The sequence below is a fragment of the Abramis brama genome, assembly GCF_963993115.1.
Source record: "Abramis brama genome assembly, chromosome: 23".
In the NCBI taxonomy this organism is placed as follows: domain Eukaryota; kingdom Metazoa; phylum Chordata; class Actinopteri; order Cypriniformes; family Leuciscidae; genus Abramis; species Abramis brama.
This window is the reverse complement of record NC_139985.1, coordinates 30342606-30359508: the sequence shown is the minus strand read 5'-3', so window position 1 is coordinate 30359508 and position 16903 is coordinate 30342606. Positions and strand designations below refer to the sequence as shown.

General features: G+C 46.1%; 1 protein-coding gene across 1 annotated transcript in view; it reads right to left on the bottom strand.

Annotated features, from left to right (window-relative positions):
• LOC311074336 (phosphatidate cytidylyltransferase, mitochondrial-like) overlaps positions 1–16903 on the bottom strand; it is a 58201-nt gene that overhangs the window by 14531 nt on the left and 26767 nt on the right. The window contains exons 2-3 of the mRNA XM_084100862.1: positions 11488–11580; positions 8677–8827 (exon numbers count right to left, since the gene is read on the bottom strand). Coding sequence (XP_083956988.1) covers positions 8677–8827; positions 11488–11580 — 244 coding nt within the window. The remainder of the gene's footprint in view (positions 1–8676; positions 8828–11487; positions 11581–16903) is intronic.

Genomic DNA, 16903 nt, shown 5'->3' with positions numbered 1-16903 from the left:
TATCAGTAGAAGCATCAGGTCAGAAGAGCATTTATTCAAAATGGCTTCCCATTTCCCTCTGAATTCCTTTTTCTCTTCTCCTCCGAAGGCTGGAAATTTCTTGATTCTTAAGCCTCTTGGGATCAGACCTTTTCTCCAATAATCTGATAAAGTTACTGAATTCAGATGGAGCCGGGTATCTTTTTCAAGCAAATGTCTGAGTTCTCGTAAACATGCTGACTTGTTTAAAACCAATTTTAGTCCGTTATTTGATCTCACAAAATCTATGTTTTTATCATGGAAACCCCTTCCTCTCTCACTGATAGGAAGGGTAAATGCAGTTAAAATGAACATTCTTCCCAAGTTTTTATATCTATTTCAATGTTTGCCCATATTTATTCCTAAGTCATTTTGTCACGGTTGTTGAATGCATTGTTTCCTTCTTGCCTCGTGTCGTTGTTGTTTATGTGTGAGTGGGCGTTGTCCCGCTCACGTGTCTGTCAGCGCTCCAGCTGATCATCATCATCATCACAATCACTGTTCACAGCTGCGATTCATTTCCATTCCCTATATATACTCACACCATTCTCTGTTCCAGTGTCGGATTGTTTGTTGAGGTCCTGTGATTGCCGTGTCTGTGTTTCCCGTGGAGTTGCCGTGTCTGTGTTCGCCTGCCTTGTCTTCCTGCCGTTCTTGTTCTTCGTCTTTGGGTTCACCGCACTCCAGCACCGGGATCGGGATTCATCACCGTCACAGCACCAGCGCACCACAGACCATCAAGTCCCTGCACGAGCCTGAGTCGCCGCCCTCCGTTGTTCTGAACTGTTTGTCTGACCCTTTTTGAGCTTAATAAACACTTTTGAGAACCTGCAACTGTTTCCAGTTTTGTCCGCCCATGACAGAACAATCCGACCAATCCATGGAAGCAGCAGGTGGCGCCGCCGCAACGATGGATGACTTTGTTCGTGCAAGTATTCAAAGGATGGACGCTCAGGACCGCCATCAAGAGGATGCGGCGCGCGCGATTCAGGCTCTCGTCACGCAGGTGTCCGAGCTGACCCAGCGTTTTCAACAGCTGCAACCTCCCGCTGCGCCAGCCGCACCGCCCGTCCCTCCCACACCACCGATGCCCGCCTCCCAGTCGGAACCTCGCCTTCCGACTCCTGAGCCATACTCTGGTGAGCCTAACTTTTGCCGGCCGTTTTTGACTCGATGCGGCATGCATTTTGCACTCCAGCCCCGGACATTTGAGAGAGAGGAGACGAAGGTGGCATTCGTACTCACTCTACTGACTGGGAGAGCGGCACTATGGGGGACGGCGGTGTGGGAGAACCAAGAACCATGCTGTTCCTCGTTCCAGGAGCTCTCCTCGGAGATGAAAAGAGTTTTCGACCGCGCGGTCGCAGGGAGAGAGGCTGCCAGGGTCTTGTCTGATCTACGCCAGCGAGAACGATCTGTTTCAGATTATGCCATTGAGTTCAAGACCCTGGCGGCCGAGTGTCGCTGGAACGAGGAAGCGCAGTGGGATAGGTTCCTGCATGGGCTGGCCGACCGCGTCCAGAGGGAGATCTACGCCCTGGACCTACCCCCCTCACTGAACGGACTCATCGATCTGGCTCTGAGGGTGGACGCCCGACTAGCCCGGGTCGGACCACGCGCTCCACCCAGCCTGCCTCGTGGGGGGGTGGAACATCAGTGGTCCAGCGGCATGGACGCGGCCGGTCCCTCCGATCCCGAGCCCATGCAGGTGGGTCGAGCTCGACTTTCCCGGGAGGAAAGGGAGAGGCGGAGATCCCTTGGCCTTTGCCTGTACTGCGGGGGAGCGGGACACTTTGCTAACAACTGCCCGGTAAAAGGTCAAGCCCGATAGTAAGCATGAGGCTACTATCGGGTGGGATCTCCGCCGAAAAGTCCTCATCTACATCCACCATCCTCCCGGGAAGACTTAGATGGTCTGTCCACGATCATCACTGCACCGCACTGGTGGACTCCGGGGCCGAAGGTAATTTCATGGATCGCACCTTTGCACTACAGTTTCAAGTCCCACTCAGAACACTTCCCCAGAGAATCACCGTACATGCACTCAATGGACAGTCACTACCAACCATCTCCCAGGCCACCGAGAACATTACACTCATCACCTCAGGGAACCATGCAGAGACAATATCATTCTACATCACGGACTCCCATCACACCCCCATTGTCTTGGGTCACCCCTGGCTCCATCAACACAACCCCCGCATTGACTGGAAACAGAGAACCATATCAGCCTGGAGCACTGAATGTCATAGTTCTTGTCTTGTGTCTGCCTGTTCTGTTGTCTCTGTTCCTGTGTTGCAGGAGGAAGCAGTGGATTTATCAAACGTGCCCACGGAGTACCGTGACCTGAGGGAAGTGTTCAGTAAGTCAAGGGCTGCTTCTCTCCCTCCGCACCGTCCCTACGACTGTGCTATAGATTTACTGTCAGGTAAGTCTCCGCCTAAGGGCAAGATTTATTCACTCTCGGTTCCGGAGAGGGAGGCTATGGAGAAATATATTTCTGATTCTCTAGCATCCGGGTTCATCCAACCTTCCTCATCTCCAGCGGGGGCGGGGTTCTTTTTTGTGGGGAAGAAGGATGGATCGCTGCGACCTTGTATTGATTACCGGGGGCTGAACAACATCACGGTAAAGAATACTTATCCTTTGCCGCTGATGTCTTCAGCCTTCGAGAGGTTGCAGGGAGCATCCATCTTCACAAAGCTGGACTTACGTAATGCTTATCATTTGGTCCGTATCAGGAAGGGGGATGAATGGAAGACTGCCTTCAACACCCCTAGGGGGCACTTTGAATACTTGGTCATGCCCTTCGGTTTGTCCAACAGTCCCGCAGTCTTCCAAGCACTCGTCAATGACGTGCTGCGAGACATGATCGATCAGTTTATTTATGTTTACCTGGATGACATTCTGATTTTTTCCTCGTCTCTCCAGGAACACGTGCAGCACGTCTGACGAGTACTCCAAAGGTTGCTAGAGAATGGGCTTTTTGTCAAGGCGGAGAAATGCGCTTTTCATGCACAGTCGGTTCCTTTCTTAGGACACATCGTGTCGGCTGAGGGTATGCGTATGGATCCTGACAAAGTTAAGGCTGTGGTAGAGTGGCCAAACCCAGATTCCCGTAAGGCCCTACAGAGGTTTCTGGGGTTCGCCAATTTCTACCGGCGTTTTATTCGCAACTTTAGCCAACTAGCCGCACCTCTGACTGCCTTGACCTCCCCCAGAACTGCGTTCAGGTGGTCGGAAGCAGCCGAAACTGCTTTTTCCAACCTCAAGAGCCGCTTTGTTTCGGCTCCCATCTTAATCGCCCCTGATTCCTCACGTCAGTTTGTGGTGGAGGTCGACGCGTCAGAGGTGGGGGTAGGCGCAGTTCTTTCACAACGCTCACCCTCAGACAACAAGATGCATCCATGCGCGTTTTTATCCCATCGCTTATCACCAGCTGAACGAAATTACGACATTGGCAACAGGGAGTTGTTGGCGGTCAAGTTAGCCTTGGAAGAATGGCGTCATTGGTTAGAGGGGTCCGGGGTACCCTTTATCGTCTGGACGGATCATAAGAATCTGGAGTACATTAGATCCGCCAAAAGGTTGAACTCCAGGCAGGCGCGGTGGGCACTTTTTTTCGGCCGTTTTGATTTTACCCTCTCGTATCGTCCGGGTTCCAAAAACATCAAACCCGATTCTTTGTCGCGTATTTTTGATCGATCCGAACATGCACCTACTCCCGAGCGTATTTTTCCTGAGACCCTAATTATCTCTACGCTCACTCGGGAGGTCGAGTCGAGAGTCAAGAAGGCTCTAGAAGGGGTAACGCCTCCGATCCGGTGCCCACCGTACTGCTTATTTGTGCCGGAGGAACTACGTCCAGATGTTATTCGGTGGGGCCATTGTTCTAGTCTAGCCTGTCATCCAGGAGTTAGTCGCACCCTCTATTTGGTCAAACAACGATTCTGGTGGCCGCTTATGGCTCGCGACGTTCACAATTTGTTTTGGCTTGCTCAGTTTGTGCTATTGGTAAGTTGTCTAATCGACCCCCAGATGGGTTACTCCAACCGCTGTCGGTGCCTTCGAGACCCTGGTCCCATATCGCTCTAGATTTTGTTACCGCCCTCCCACCCTCCCAGGGTAACACGGTAGTTTTAACCGTGGTGGACCGATTCTCGAAGGCAGCCCACTTTGTTCCCTTGCCCAAATTACCCTCAGCCAAGGAGACAGCGGTTGCAGTCGTTAATCACGTCTTTCGGTTACATGGCCTCCCGACAGACGTGGTTTCCGACAGGGGTCCCCAATTTGTGTCCAAATTTTGGCGAGAGTTTTGTAAGTTACTGGGGGCGACGGTCAGTCTGTCTTCCGGGTTTCACCCTCAGAGCAATGGTCAAACTGAGAGAGCCAACCAAGACCTGGAGAGAACCTTGCGATGTACGGCTGCCAGGAATCCTTCCTCCTGGAGTCAGCAACTGCCTATGGTGGAGTACGCCCACAATTCGTTGCCAGTGTCAGCTACGGGCCTATCTCCTTTTGAGTGTAGTATAGGATACCAGCCACCGGTCTTTCCCAGTCTGGAATCCGAAGTCGTGGTCCCCTCCGCTCACGCCTTTGTCCAGAGGTGTCACCGCACATGGACAAGAGCCCGTGAGACTCTCCTCCGTGTGCGGGCGCGCACCAAGGCCAAAGCCGATCGCCACCGGTCTAGGCCTCCCGTATACGTCGTCGGTTCCAAAGTGTGGCTTTCTACTAAGAACATTCCGCTCCGCTCCGTATCCAATAAACTGGCTCCTAAATTCATTGGCCCGTTTTCTGTCACCAAAATTGTTAGTCCGGTGGCAGTCCGCCTCAACCTCCCTCCAGTGTACAGGAGAATTCATCCGGTATTCCACGTGTCCAAAATTAAACCCGTTTTTTTTTCCCGCATTAATCCGCCTGCCCCGGTTCCCCCACCGCCGCGACTCGTAGATGGGGAACCATCCTATTCGGTCCGTCGCATTATGGACTCTAGGCGGAGGGGACGCGGATTCCAGTACCTGGTGGACTGGGAAGGTTACGGTCCGGAGGAGAGAAGTTGGGTTCCGGCTCGTGACATCCTGGATCACTCTCTTATCGATGATTACAATCGACAGGTAAGGGAGTCTGGGAACGCCGTGAGGCGTTCCTAGAGGAGGGGGTACTGTCACAGTTGTTGAATGCATTGTTTCCTTCTTGCCTCGTGTCGTTGTTGTTTATGTGTGAGTGGGCGTTGTCCCGCTCACGTGTCTGTCAGCGCTCCAGCTGATCATCATCATCATCACAATCACTGTTCACAGCTGCGATTCATTTCCATTCCCTATATATACTCACACCATTCTCTGTTCCAGTGTCGGATTGTTTGTTGAGGTCCTGTGATTGCCGTGTCTGTGTTTCCCGTGGAGTTGCCGTGTCTGTGTTCGCCTGCCTTGTCTTCCTGCCGTTCTTGTTCTTCGTCTTTGGGTTCACCGCACTCCAGCACCGGGATCGGGATTCATCACCGTCACAGCACCAGCGCACCACAGACCATCAAGTCCCTGCACGAGCCTGAGTCGCCGCCCTCCGTTGTTCTGAACTGTTTGTCTGACCCTTTTTGAGCTTAATAAACACTTTTGAGAACCTGCAACTGTTTCCAGTTTTGTCCGCCCATGACACATTTTTCTTATGTTTGGAAAAGACTATCTCGTCATTTATTTGGAATAACAAGCCAAGGCGAATAAGTCTAAAACATCTTGTTAAGCCAAAAGAGGTGGGAGGTTTGGCTTTGCCTAATTTCCAAACGTATTACTGGGCAGCCAACTTTAGAAACTTGCTGTACTGGTGCCGGCATGATTTACAACTGTGTAAACCTCTCTGGGTGCAAATAGAGGCTGTTTGCTGTTCTCCAGCCACGTTGACATCTTTGCTCTGTTCTTCTATCCCTCCTACTCATAGTATCTCAATTAAGAATCCAATTGTTAAACACTCTCTGAGGATTTGGACTCAGTTCTGCAGAGCTCTAGAGCTTAAGGGTCTTTCTTCAGCTGCACCCATTGCCAGTAACGCTTCCTTCCCACCCTCTCTTTTTGATGGGGCTTTCAATATTTGGAAGTCACAGGGTCTAGTTACAATTGATCAGCTATTTATTGATAGTAATTTTGCTTCATTTGACCAACTTAAAAATAAATTTTCTTTGTCCAATTCACATTTATTCCGGTATTTTCGGAGCTTTGCCCGTAAACATTTTCCGGAGTTCCCCTCTGCCCCTTCTAGTGGTGTCTTGGAGTGTATTTTAGACCAGCATAATATAAAGGGTGCCATTTCAAAGATTTACAGTATAATAAATGACAATCAAACCCCATCTAGTGGGTCATTAAAATCTCTTTGGGAGCAGGACTTAAGTATTTTGTTAGAAGATGAAACCTGGCACACTATCTTAAAAAGGATACATTCTTCTTCAGCTAGCTCTAGGCATAGGCTTATTCAATTAAAGGTAGTGCATCGTATTCATTGGTCAAGGGTGCAACTTGGCAAGATATTTCCTGATTTAGACCCCACTTGCCCACGCTGTGTTGCGGAGCCAGCCTCTCTGTTTCATTCTTTCTGGTCCTGTCCTGAGTTATTACGTTTTTGGGGGGGAATTTTCAGTTGTATCTCAGAAATTCTTACCACAGTAATAGATCCCAACCCATTGACAGCTTTATTTGGGGTCCTCCCAGAAAATGTTAAACTTACAGCTTTAGAGAGGGATAATATTGCACTTTGCACACTGTTGGCTAGACGACTTATACTAATTAATTGGAAGCTGCCATCTCCTCCAACCTACCGTCAGTGGGTTTTTGACCTACTTTTTGCCCTCAAACTTGAAAAGATTAAATTTGGAGTTAGAATGAAACCCGAACTTTTCTTGATATCTTGGAGCCCTTTTTTGGATTATTTTAAGGAGACAAACTCTGGATAAAATGTTTTTTTTTTTTGTTTTTTTTTGTTCTTTTTCCTTTTTTTTTCTCTGGTCTATTTAGTTGTTTATATGTACATGCATATGTTACTGTGGTTATATGTTTAATCGTATGTGAGTATTTGTTATGCTTGTTTAATTTTTGCTCTTTTCCCTCCATTTAATTATGTAACAATCTGATACTTGTACTGTGCTTGAGATGCTTTTAATAAAAAAAAAAATAATAATAAAAAAAGAAACTTTTTGATAAAAAAAAAAGGTATTATAGTGCATTTTTTTATAACAATAAATGTAAACATTTTTTGAAGTTCACTTTTTTAAAGGGGTGGTGTAATGCCCTTTTCACAAGATGTAAAATAAGTCTCTGATGTCCCCAGAGTGTGTATGTGAAGTTTTAGCTCAAAATACCCCATAGATAATTTTATATAGCATGTTAAAATTGTCACTTTTTGAGGGTGCAAAAACTACCATGGTCAAAAACTGAATAAATGGATTATAACCAGGGTTTGAAATTAACGGGTAACGCTGTTAAATCACTAGCCAATTTGGCGGGTTAGTTATTATCTTTACTCACTTCGCTGGGGAAGTTTGTGTAAACCAAATCTGCACAGATTTAGCTCAAATACTCGTGAGTCATCATGATATATTAAATACAGCGTATTGCACATAATCTGCTCATATCTGGCTTACTTGAACACACACGTCACTAAACAACAAATAACAGTGCGCTTTGAAATCTAAATTTTATAACAACTTCTACTAGCCAAAAAAAAAGAAAGAAATGAACCAGATGAGCTGCGTCACAGTTTTTATGAGTGTATATATATATATATATATATATATATATATATATATATATATATATATACACACTGTATATACATACGTGTGTGTGTGTGTGTGTGTGTCTGTGTGTGTGGGGGGGGGGGCTGTGACATGGTTGGACTGGTTTATTTCTTCTTCTTTAAAAAAAAAAAACTTAATTTAGTTAATAAATATAATTTAGTACCATAAAATCCCCATACAATCCCCTACAAAATATTAAACAAAAAAAAACACTCAAACTAAACTATAGTAGTCATTTCGTTGAAATAAAAATAATGGTCATTTTTGACTGACACACGACCAGTACCAGAGGGGTAAAAAAAAGTGAACTTTTTTTTATTATTATTATTTTATGTTTATTGTTATGAAAAATGCACAAAAAAAATCTTCTAGTTTTATAAGCAATATATATTTTCCAAAACACTCTAAAACTGTGAGAAAATCAATGCCATAAATCTAAACAAGTTCCAGATTTGATCTTTCAGTGAGATGTTGTTCGGCTGCAGTACCAAACACTTCCACTAGAGGAACTTCCTCTCATTCATTTCCAATGCGTCATTTTAGACCACAAACAATACAAGAGTGACTGGGTTTTTTTTTCCAGGACCGTTAAACCTTTTCAAATAATGTCCATGATTTTCTTTTGTGTTCACACAGCAAGTGCCAAAACCTTTACCAAATTTCGTACCACTACGACGAAGTAAACATTTCTAAAAACAAAACAAAAAACAGTCAAAATGACCACAGAGGACCAGAGGGACTACATGAACAACTCATCAGAATAGAAGAGTTTGGTGTGTGTGAAGATGCTGAAGTGGAGATTTCTGACTGAACGGCCTCAAAAAAACAAATACAGATTAGAGTACAAATGTAAAATGCATGTGAGAAAGACTCACCAGAGTAGGACAGTCCTGCTATCTGGAGGAAGAGCTCTTCTTCTGAGAAACTCTCGGGCAACATGAGGAAAGAAGCGATCACGGCACTCTTCAAGTTCCCTACGAGAGCGGATCGCAGTTTCCCACTCTCATTCTGCAGCAGAACTCGAACCTGTGGGGGAAAACACCACTAACTTACACACACTTGAGGAAAACACCACCAGAGAATGTCTAATAAGGGGAGAACTTCCACTCTCAGTAAACTTCCGGCTTCTGAACTGGTTGCAGTTCCACTCTGGCTCCACATGAGGGCGCTCACAGGACGAGTGCAGTTCCACTCTGGCTCCACATGAGGGCGCTCACAGGACGAGTTTAAAAAGTCTTTTAAAATGTCAATGACGTCACACACATCGTACGACCAGAGATACTGCTTTACGGCAATCCTTCAGTCACTCTGGTGCTTTCACGCTCTGCACTTTCTTTTCTCTCGAGGCATCGACAACACAGCTGACACAGGTAAACGCACAACACAGCTGACACAGGCAAACACACAACACAGCCGACAGACACAGGCAAACACACAACACAGCCGACACAGGGAAACACACAACACAGCCGACACAGGCAAACACACAACACAGGCAAACACACAACACAGCTGACACAGGCAAACACACAACACAGGCAAACACACAACACAGCTGACACAGGCAAACACACAACACAGGCAAACACACAATACAGCCGACACAGGGAAACACACAACACAGCCGACACAGGGAAACACACAACACAGGCAAACACACAACACAGCTGACACAGGGAAACACACAACACAGCCGACACAGGCAAACACACAACACAGGCAAACACACAACACTGCCGACACAGGGAAACACACAACACAGCCGACACAGGCAAACACACAACACAGGCAAACACACAACACAGCTGACACAGGCAAACACACAACACAGCTGACACAGGTAAACACACGTGCTAGAAGAGTTTTTGTTTTGTTGTTTTAAAAGACCACGCCGAAAATACACACACACACGATGCCATCAAGCGGTATCTCTGGTCGTAATCAGTCCTTCACTGACCAATCAGCGTTCATTAGCAGAATGCTAGCGTGTTATGGGCAACAACAACTCAACCTGTAAGAAATCGAAAGGACATAAGTACTCGTTCATTCAACTTTCGACCTATAACCCATGATGAACTTGCAAAACCTACAATCAAATCTGAGATTTCTCAACGGCAATCGGGTGAAAGAGACACATTTAGCCGTCTAGCTCCATAGACTCCCATTCATTCTGCACTCATGGGCGATCGCCCCCAGTGGAGCTCTGGTGGAACTACAGCCAACATTCGGTACAATAGGACTTAATCAGGAGTGGGCAGGCTCTCCGTAGACGGGCTCTGACACCACTAACTCACTCACACTTGAGGAAAACACCACTAACTTACACACACTCACACTTGAGGAAAACACCACTAACTCACTCACACTTGAGGAAAACACCACTAACTTACACACACTCACACTTGAGGAAAACACCACTAACTCACTCACACTTGAGGAAAACACCACTAACTCACTCACACTCACACTTGAGGAAAACACCACTAACTCACTCACACTTGAGGAAAACACCACTAACTCACTCACACTTGAGGAAAACACCACTAACTCACTCACACTCACACTTGAGGAAAACACCACTAACTCACTCACACTTGAGGAAAACACCACTAACTCACTCACACTCACACTTGAGGAAAACACCACTAACTCACTCACACTTGAGGAAAACACCACTAACTTACACACACTCACACTTGAGGAAAACACCACTAACTTACACACACTCACACTTGAGGAAAACACGAAGAATCTGACACTGAAACAACACCATGCACACAGTCAAACCAACATCTATTCAGACTCCTTCAACATTTCTCACATTATCACAGTTTATTCGCTATAGTTTAGAAAATGGTAATAAATATGAGCAGAACTCAGTTGATATTTGACTGGTTTTGTCCGTCCTTCTGTTAGACTGTCTCACACATGAATTATGTTGAATATCTGTCAGCTGTTAAATTTAACTACACAATTAGATAATACCAGTTTAGCTCAACCAATCACCAAGCAATGCTTCATTGTGTTCAGTCTGTGTGTAAAAAGAGCATTAGCAATTAAAGACAAAACACTTCAGCAAAACATGATCAGCTCAAAGTGTCCGAATCATTTTTGGTCCCAAATGTCTATACATTTTACTGGTAGTCACTGGATGAAGAATATTTGGGTATAATATGTCACAGTTTACTTTATATGGCTCTCCTCACTTGCATAAATGAACTATAGTGTCCTGATCACACTAGTGAAGAAACATCAAAAATAATATCTGGTGTCTGAATCATTTTTGGTTTGACTGTAAATGCCCAAAATTAACCATTTTTCTCAGTTATTTTGCTTTATTTCCAGATTCAGTCATAGGCTCGTTCTTACACTAGAGCTCGTTCACACATGCGCACTCTTCAACAATGCCGCTTTAAATCTCTTGACAAACTAAAAGACGTAAATGACATTTGCATGTGTTCTAAATTAAAGATATAGATTGCACTGACTGTCAGCTTGATTATTTTGCTCAAGATCAGGATTTATTGAGTCCACATGTCATGAAAACTAGAAACTCTTCTTCTAACCACAGGCCGAGGTCTAGATCTGTCGTTCTGAACACACAACTCTGCGATGCTGTTTGCGAATGTTCGTTAAAACGATGGTTTTGTGAAACACCGACTCGTTGAACTGCTGATTACACTCACGGGTTTGTGTAATCGTCCGGCGACGTACAGCGTCTTCCAGTGGAGTAAATCATCGATCAGAGCTTCAGTGCTGATGACGCCGTACTTGATCAACTGCAAACACAACACACGTCAAACACACTGCATTCTGGGGTTTCTCCTCTCCAATGCTGCATTCATCTGATCAGAAATACAGTAAAGCAGTGACATTTTTACTCCAGTGTAAATCAGCTGTTCTCTATGTGGATATATAGTAAATTACTCCAGTGTGTCACATGATCCTTCAGAAATCATTCTAATATGATGATTTGATGATCAAGAAACATTTATGATTATTATCAGTGTTATTTTTCAGGATTCTTCAAAGAATAGAAAGTTCACAAGAACAGCATTTATTTGAAATGTCTACATTATAAATGTCTTAAAGGAACACGCCGACTTTTTGGGACTTTAGCTTATTCGCCGTATCCCCCAGAGTTAGATAAGTCCACACACACCCTTCTCATCTCCGTGTGTGCCGTAACTCTGTCTGACGCACCCACCGCTAGCCTAGCTTAGCACAACAGGGTTTTTCCTGGCTCAAAATGAGGCGGAGGTGGTAAAATCCTAATAATGTATTTTAATAATAAGGTAATTAAATTAGTATTTTTCATAGATCATCATATAGCCTAATGTGTTTCCCACATCATTTTTGTGGGTGGAGCTCGGCACCTCTAGGGGGGTCCGGGGTCATGCCCCCCCGTAAGAAAATTTTGTACATTTTAAAGATAAATTCATTAATCTGGTGCACTTTGAGTCCCCCGAATCCACTGTTAAAAATAAATAATCCACCCACAAACCACCTATATTCTTTGATTTAGATATCTGCATCTGATCATCACATTACAATTATTCAGATTCTCAGTGTTAAGAGTAGTTGATACCCTGGTACACCTGTCAAAAAATGATTGATTGACAGGTGCCACGCCCCTTCCGGTGACAGGTACCCGCCCCTTTTGGCATAGGATCAAAGGGATCAAAGAAGATGAGATCAAAGAGATCAAAGGGGTTTTGAAGTCTTTTTGACAGCTAGTATTGACCTATTGACCCTCCTAACCCTTGATCATGTAGTTATTGACAGCTAGTTTTGGGTTTTGAAGTCTTTTGATGCCTTTTGATATTGACAGAAAGTGTTTTAATAATTACATCATGGCTATGACAGCTAGTTTGAAGCCTTTTGATATTTACAGAAGGTTTTGAAGACACTGTGATTAAATAATTATGTCATGGTATCTGACAGAAAGTCTGATTGTTTGAAGCCTTTTGAACATGACAGTTAGTGTGTGTGTTTTTGAAGACACTGTTATAATAATTATGTCATGACAGCTAGTTTTGGGTTTTGATGCCTTTTGAAGCCTTTTGAATATGACAGATAGTGTCTGTGTGTGTGTGTTTTGGAAGTTGGTATCACAGGATTCTCCTCCCTAAGTAAGTAAAATTTATTTATACAGCGCCTTTCACAGACACAATGGGTCACTTTACAATAGACAATAAAACATAATAAAACACTTTGAAATCAATTGAAACAGATAAAATTAACAACATCTACAACATAGATCACCCAAAAGCTAACTTAAACAAGTGAGTCTTCACTTGTCTCTTAAAATTGTCCACATTCTCAGCATACCTAATACTGATCGGTAAAGCATTCCATAGACGAGGTGCGAAAGCAGCAAAAGCTCTATCCCCACCTGTCTTTAGGCGAGTTCGTGGCGTAGCTAGCAGATTTTGATTATTAGATCTGAGGGACCGGAGAGGTGTATGAAAATGAATTAAATCCGCAAGATAAGAAGGGGCCTGGCCATATAAGGCTCGATATGTTATGGTGAGAATTTTGAATTGGATCCTGTAAGTTACAGGAAGCCAATGAAGGGAACAGAGTATTGGGGTGATATGGGTGCGCCTATTTGATCGGGTAAGTAACCTAGCAGCTGAATTTTGAATGGATTGTAGTCGATGAAGAACAGATTTGTTGAGTGAAGAAAAAAGTGAGTTACAATAATCAATACGGGATGAAATAAAAGCATGAATGAGCATCTCCAGTTCCGACTGAGAGACCACAGACCTCAATTTACTAATATTACGTAAATGAAAAAAACAAGATTTGGTCAAAGATTTAATGTGGGTTTCAAAAGATAAGGATTTATCAAATATAATCCCAAGGTTCCTTAAACTAGGCCGCACAGCAGATGCCAAAGGTCCAATGTCCGGTATAATTAGAGGTATAGCGTTGTCTGGTGCTACAATTAAAACCTCAGTCTTATCTGGATTCAGCTGCAAAAAACTCTCGGCCATCCAGCTGTTTATGACATCTATACAATCTAAAAGCCTCGAAAGTTTGGATGACTCATTTCGCCGGAAGGTAAAGTGAAGCTGAATGTCATCTGCGTAAAAATGATAGGAAATATTAAAATCTCGTATGATCTGACCCAGAGGCAACAAGTATAAAATAAACAATATTGGGCCCAACACAGAACCCTGTGGAACACCACAAAGCAGGGGTGACGAGGCAGATTTAAAATCACCAATAGATACGTCAAAACGCCTCGGTTACAACTGTAACCTCGGTTCCCTGAAGAGGGAACGAGCGTTGCGTCGAGAATGACGCTATGGGGAACGCTTTGCGTGATGACGTCTTGAAGCACATGTAAAATCAGTCCAATGGTGTGGCGGAACGTCAGAGGCGGGTGACGTCACGTACCAGGAAGCTATAAAAGCCGGCCTGAAACAGAAAACGAAAGCTTCGTATAGTCTGAAGTCGGGCTGACAGGCATGAAGGAGATATGGCAGGGCGACGCAACGCTCGTTCCCTCTTCAGGGAACCGAGGTTACAGTCGTAACCGAGGCGTTCCCTTTCAAGGGAACTCGCGTTGCGTCGAGAATGACGCTATGGGGAACGTCTATACCAACGCCTCCATAGCTACAAGTGTCTGTCCCGTGTGAAATCTGGTGAGCAGCACTAGGAAGACAAAACATGAGACCCTGGAGCAGAGTCTAGATCCAGAGAGTAGAACCTGACGAAAGTGTGCGGTGAGGACCAGCCTGCCGCATCACAGACGTCCTGTAACGATACTCCTGATATAAGGGCCTTAGAGGCCGCCATACTCCTTGTAGAATGGGACCAGACAGCCATAGGAGAAGGCTGCCCAGCCGCCTCATAAGCCAGTGAGATAGCCTCGACCACCCACTTGCTCATCCTCTGCTTAGACACTGGACCTCCCTTGTTAGGAGACCCAAAGCACACAAATAATTGATCACTTTTACGCCACAGGGCAGCTCTGTGGACATAAGCGTCTAACGCCCGAACTGGGCAAAGCAAATTATTAGCCTCCTGGTCCGCATTCTGAAAAGGAGGAGGACAAAAGGCCTGCAGAACAATAGGTCTGACCACATTAGTGGGGACCTTGGGGATATAACCCGGTCTCGGATGTAGAAAAGCTTTCACCATACCCGGAGCAAACTCTAAGCATGACGGAGCAACCGACAATGCTTGAAGATCCCCAATTCTCTTGAGAGAAGAAATAGCAAGAAGGAAAAGAGCTTTCAGAGTTAGAAACTTCTCAGGAACCTCCTCAATGGGCTCAAAGGGGGCCAGGGACAAGCCTTGTAATGCAATGGACAAGTCCCATGGTGGCACCCTAGAGCGAACTGCAGGCCTCAGCCTCCAAGTGCCACGAAGGAAACGAAATACCAAAGGGTCTTTCCCCACAGACATTCCACCCAAAGGAATGTGGTAAGCACCTATGGCCGCCACATAAACCTTTAAGGTGGACGGGGTCAGACCTGCAGTGAACCGGTCCTGCAGGAACTCCAGAACTGTACCAATTGGGCAGTTGACTGGATCCAACCGACGGTCACTACACCAAGAAGTGAAGACTCTCCACTTCAGGGCATAAAGTTTCCTCGTGGAGGGAGCTCTGGACTGTAGAATGGTCTCAACAACCTCAGTTGAGAGACCTGACTCTATGAGCTGGGCCCCCTCAGAGGCCAAGCCCACAGGTTCCACAGTTCTGGGCGGGGGTGAAATATTGAGCCCCCTGCTTGGGACAGAAGGTCCCTCCTGACAGGAAGCTCCAGAGGATGCCCGTCGAGGAGGGACACAAGATCGGGAAACCATACTCTGCCCGGCCAGCGCGGGGCTATAAGAAGCAGGCAAACCCGGTCCCTGCGAACTCTCTCCAGAACTCCCGGGAGCAGAGCAACTGGGGGAAAGGCGTACAGACGTAGCCTCGGCCACGCCTGTACCATAGCATCCAGTCCCAGAGGAGCTGGATGCGTGAGGGAGAACCAAAGTGGACAGTGAGACGTCTCTCGAGACGCAAACAGATCCACTTGAGCTTGGCCAAACTCCCTCCATATCAGCTCCACCACCTCGGGGTGGAGCCTCCATTCCCCGGGCCTCGGCCCCTGTCTCGACAGAGTGTCTGCTCCTATATTCTGGACCCCGGGGATGTAAGCTGCCCTGAGTGACAGTAACTTCCCCTGGGACCACAAGAGGATATGGCGTGCCAAGTTGGATAACGGGCGCGAGCGCAAACCCCCTTGGTGGTTGATATAGGCGACTACCGACGTGTTGTCCGTGTGTACTAACACATGGTGTCCCCTGAGATCTGTGATAAAGCTCCTCAGAGCCCGGAAGACAGCTAACATCTCTAGGCGATTGATATGCCAGGAACGATGATGGTCTTCCCACAGACCTTGAGATGAGCGACCCTCCAGGATCGCTCCCCAACCCGTGAGGGAAGCATCCGTCGTTAGCAGTTTGCGACGACAAGGAGCTCCCAACACTGGGCCCTGGGACAGGAACCAAGGTTTCTTCCACATAACCAGGGCACGTAAGCATCGCCGCGTGACCTTGATTGTGCGAAATGGGTTGCCCCTCGGGGAAAACCCCCTGGTCCTGAGCCACCACTGCAGGGGCCTCATGTGCAGTAGTCCAAAAGGTATCACGTTGGAAGCTGCTGCCATGAGACCCAACAGTCTCTGAAACTGTTTGACAGTGAGTAGCTGGCCTAGCTTTACACTTTTCACAGCTGCAAGGATGGACTCTATACGTGGCGGTGACAGGCGCGCCTGCATCGACACTGAATCCCAAACTACGCCTAGAAAAGTGGTCCTCTGGAGTGGAGAAAGCACACTCTTCTTGGCGTTCAGCCGTAACCCCAACTCTTTCATGTGGGCGAGAACAACATCTCGATGTTGAACCGCCAACTGATGCGACTGAGCTAAAATCAACCAATCGTCGATGTAGTTCATGATGCGAATACCCTGGAGGCGCAGCGGCGCCAGAGCTGCATCCATGCATTTGGTGAAAGTGCGGGGTGATAAAGCTAGGCCGAATGGAAGAACACGATATTGGTATGCTTTGCCCCCGAAAGCAAACCTCAGGAACTTCCAA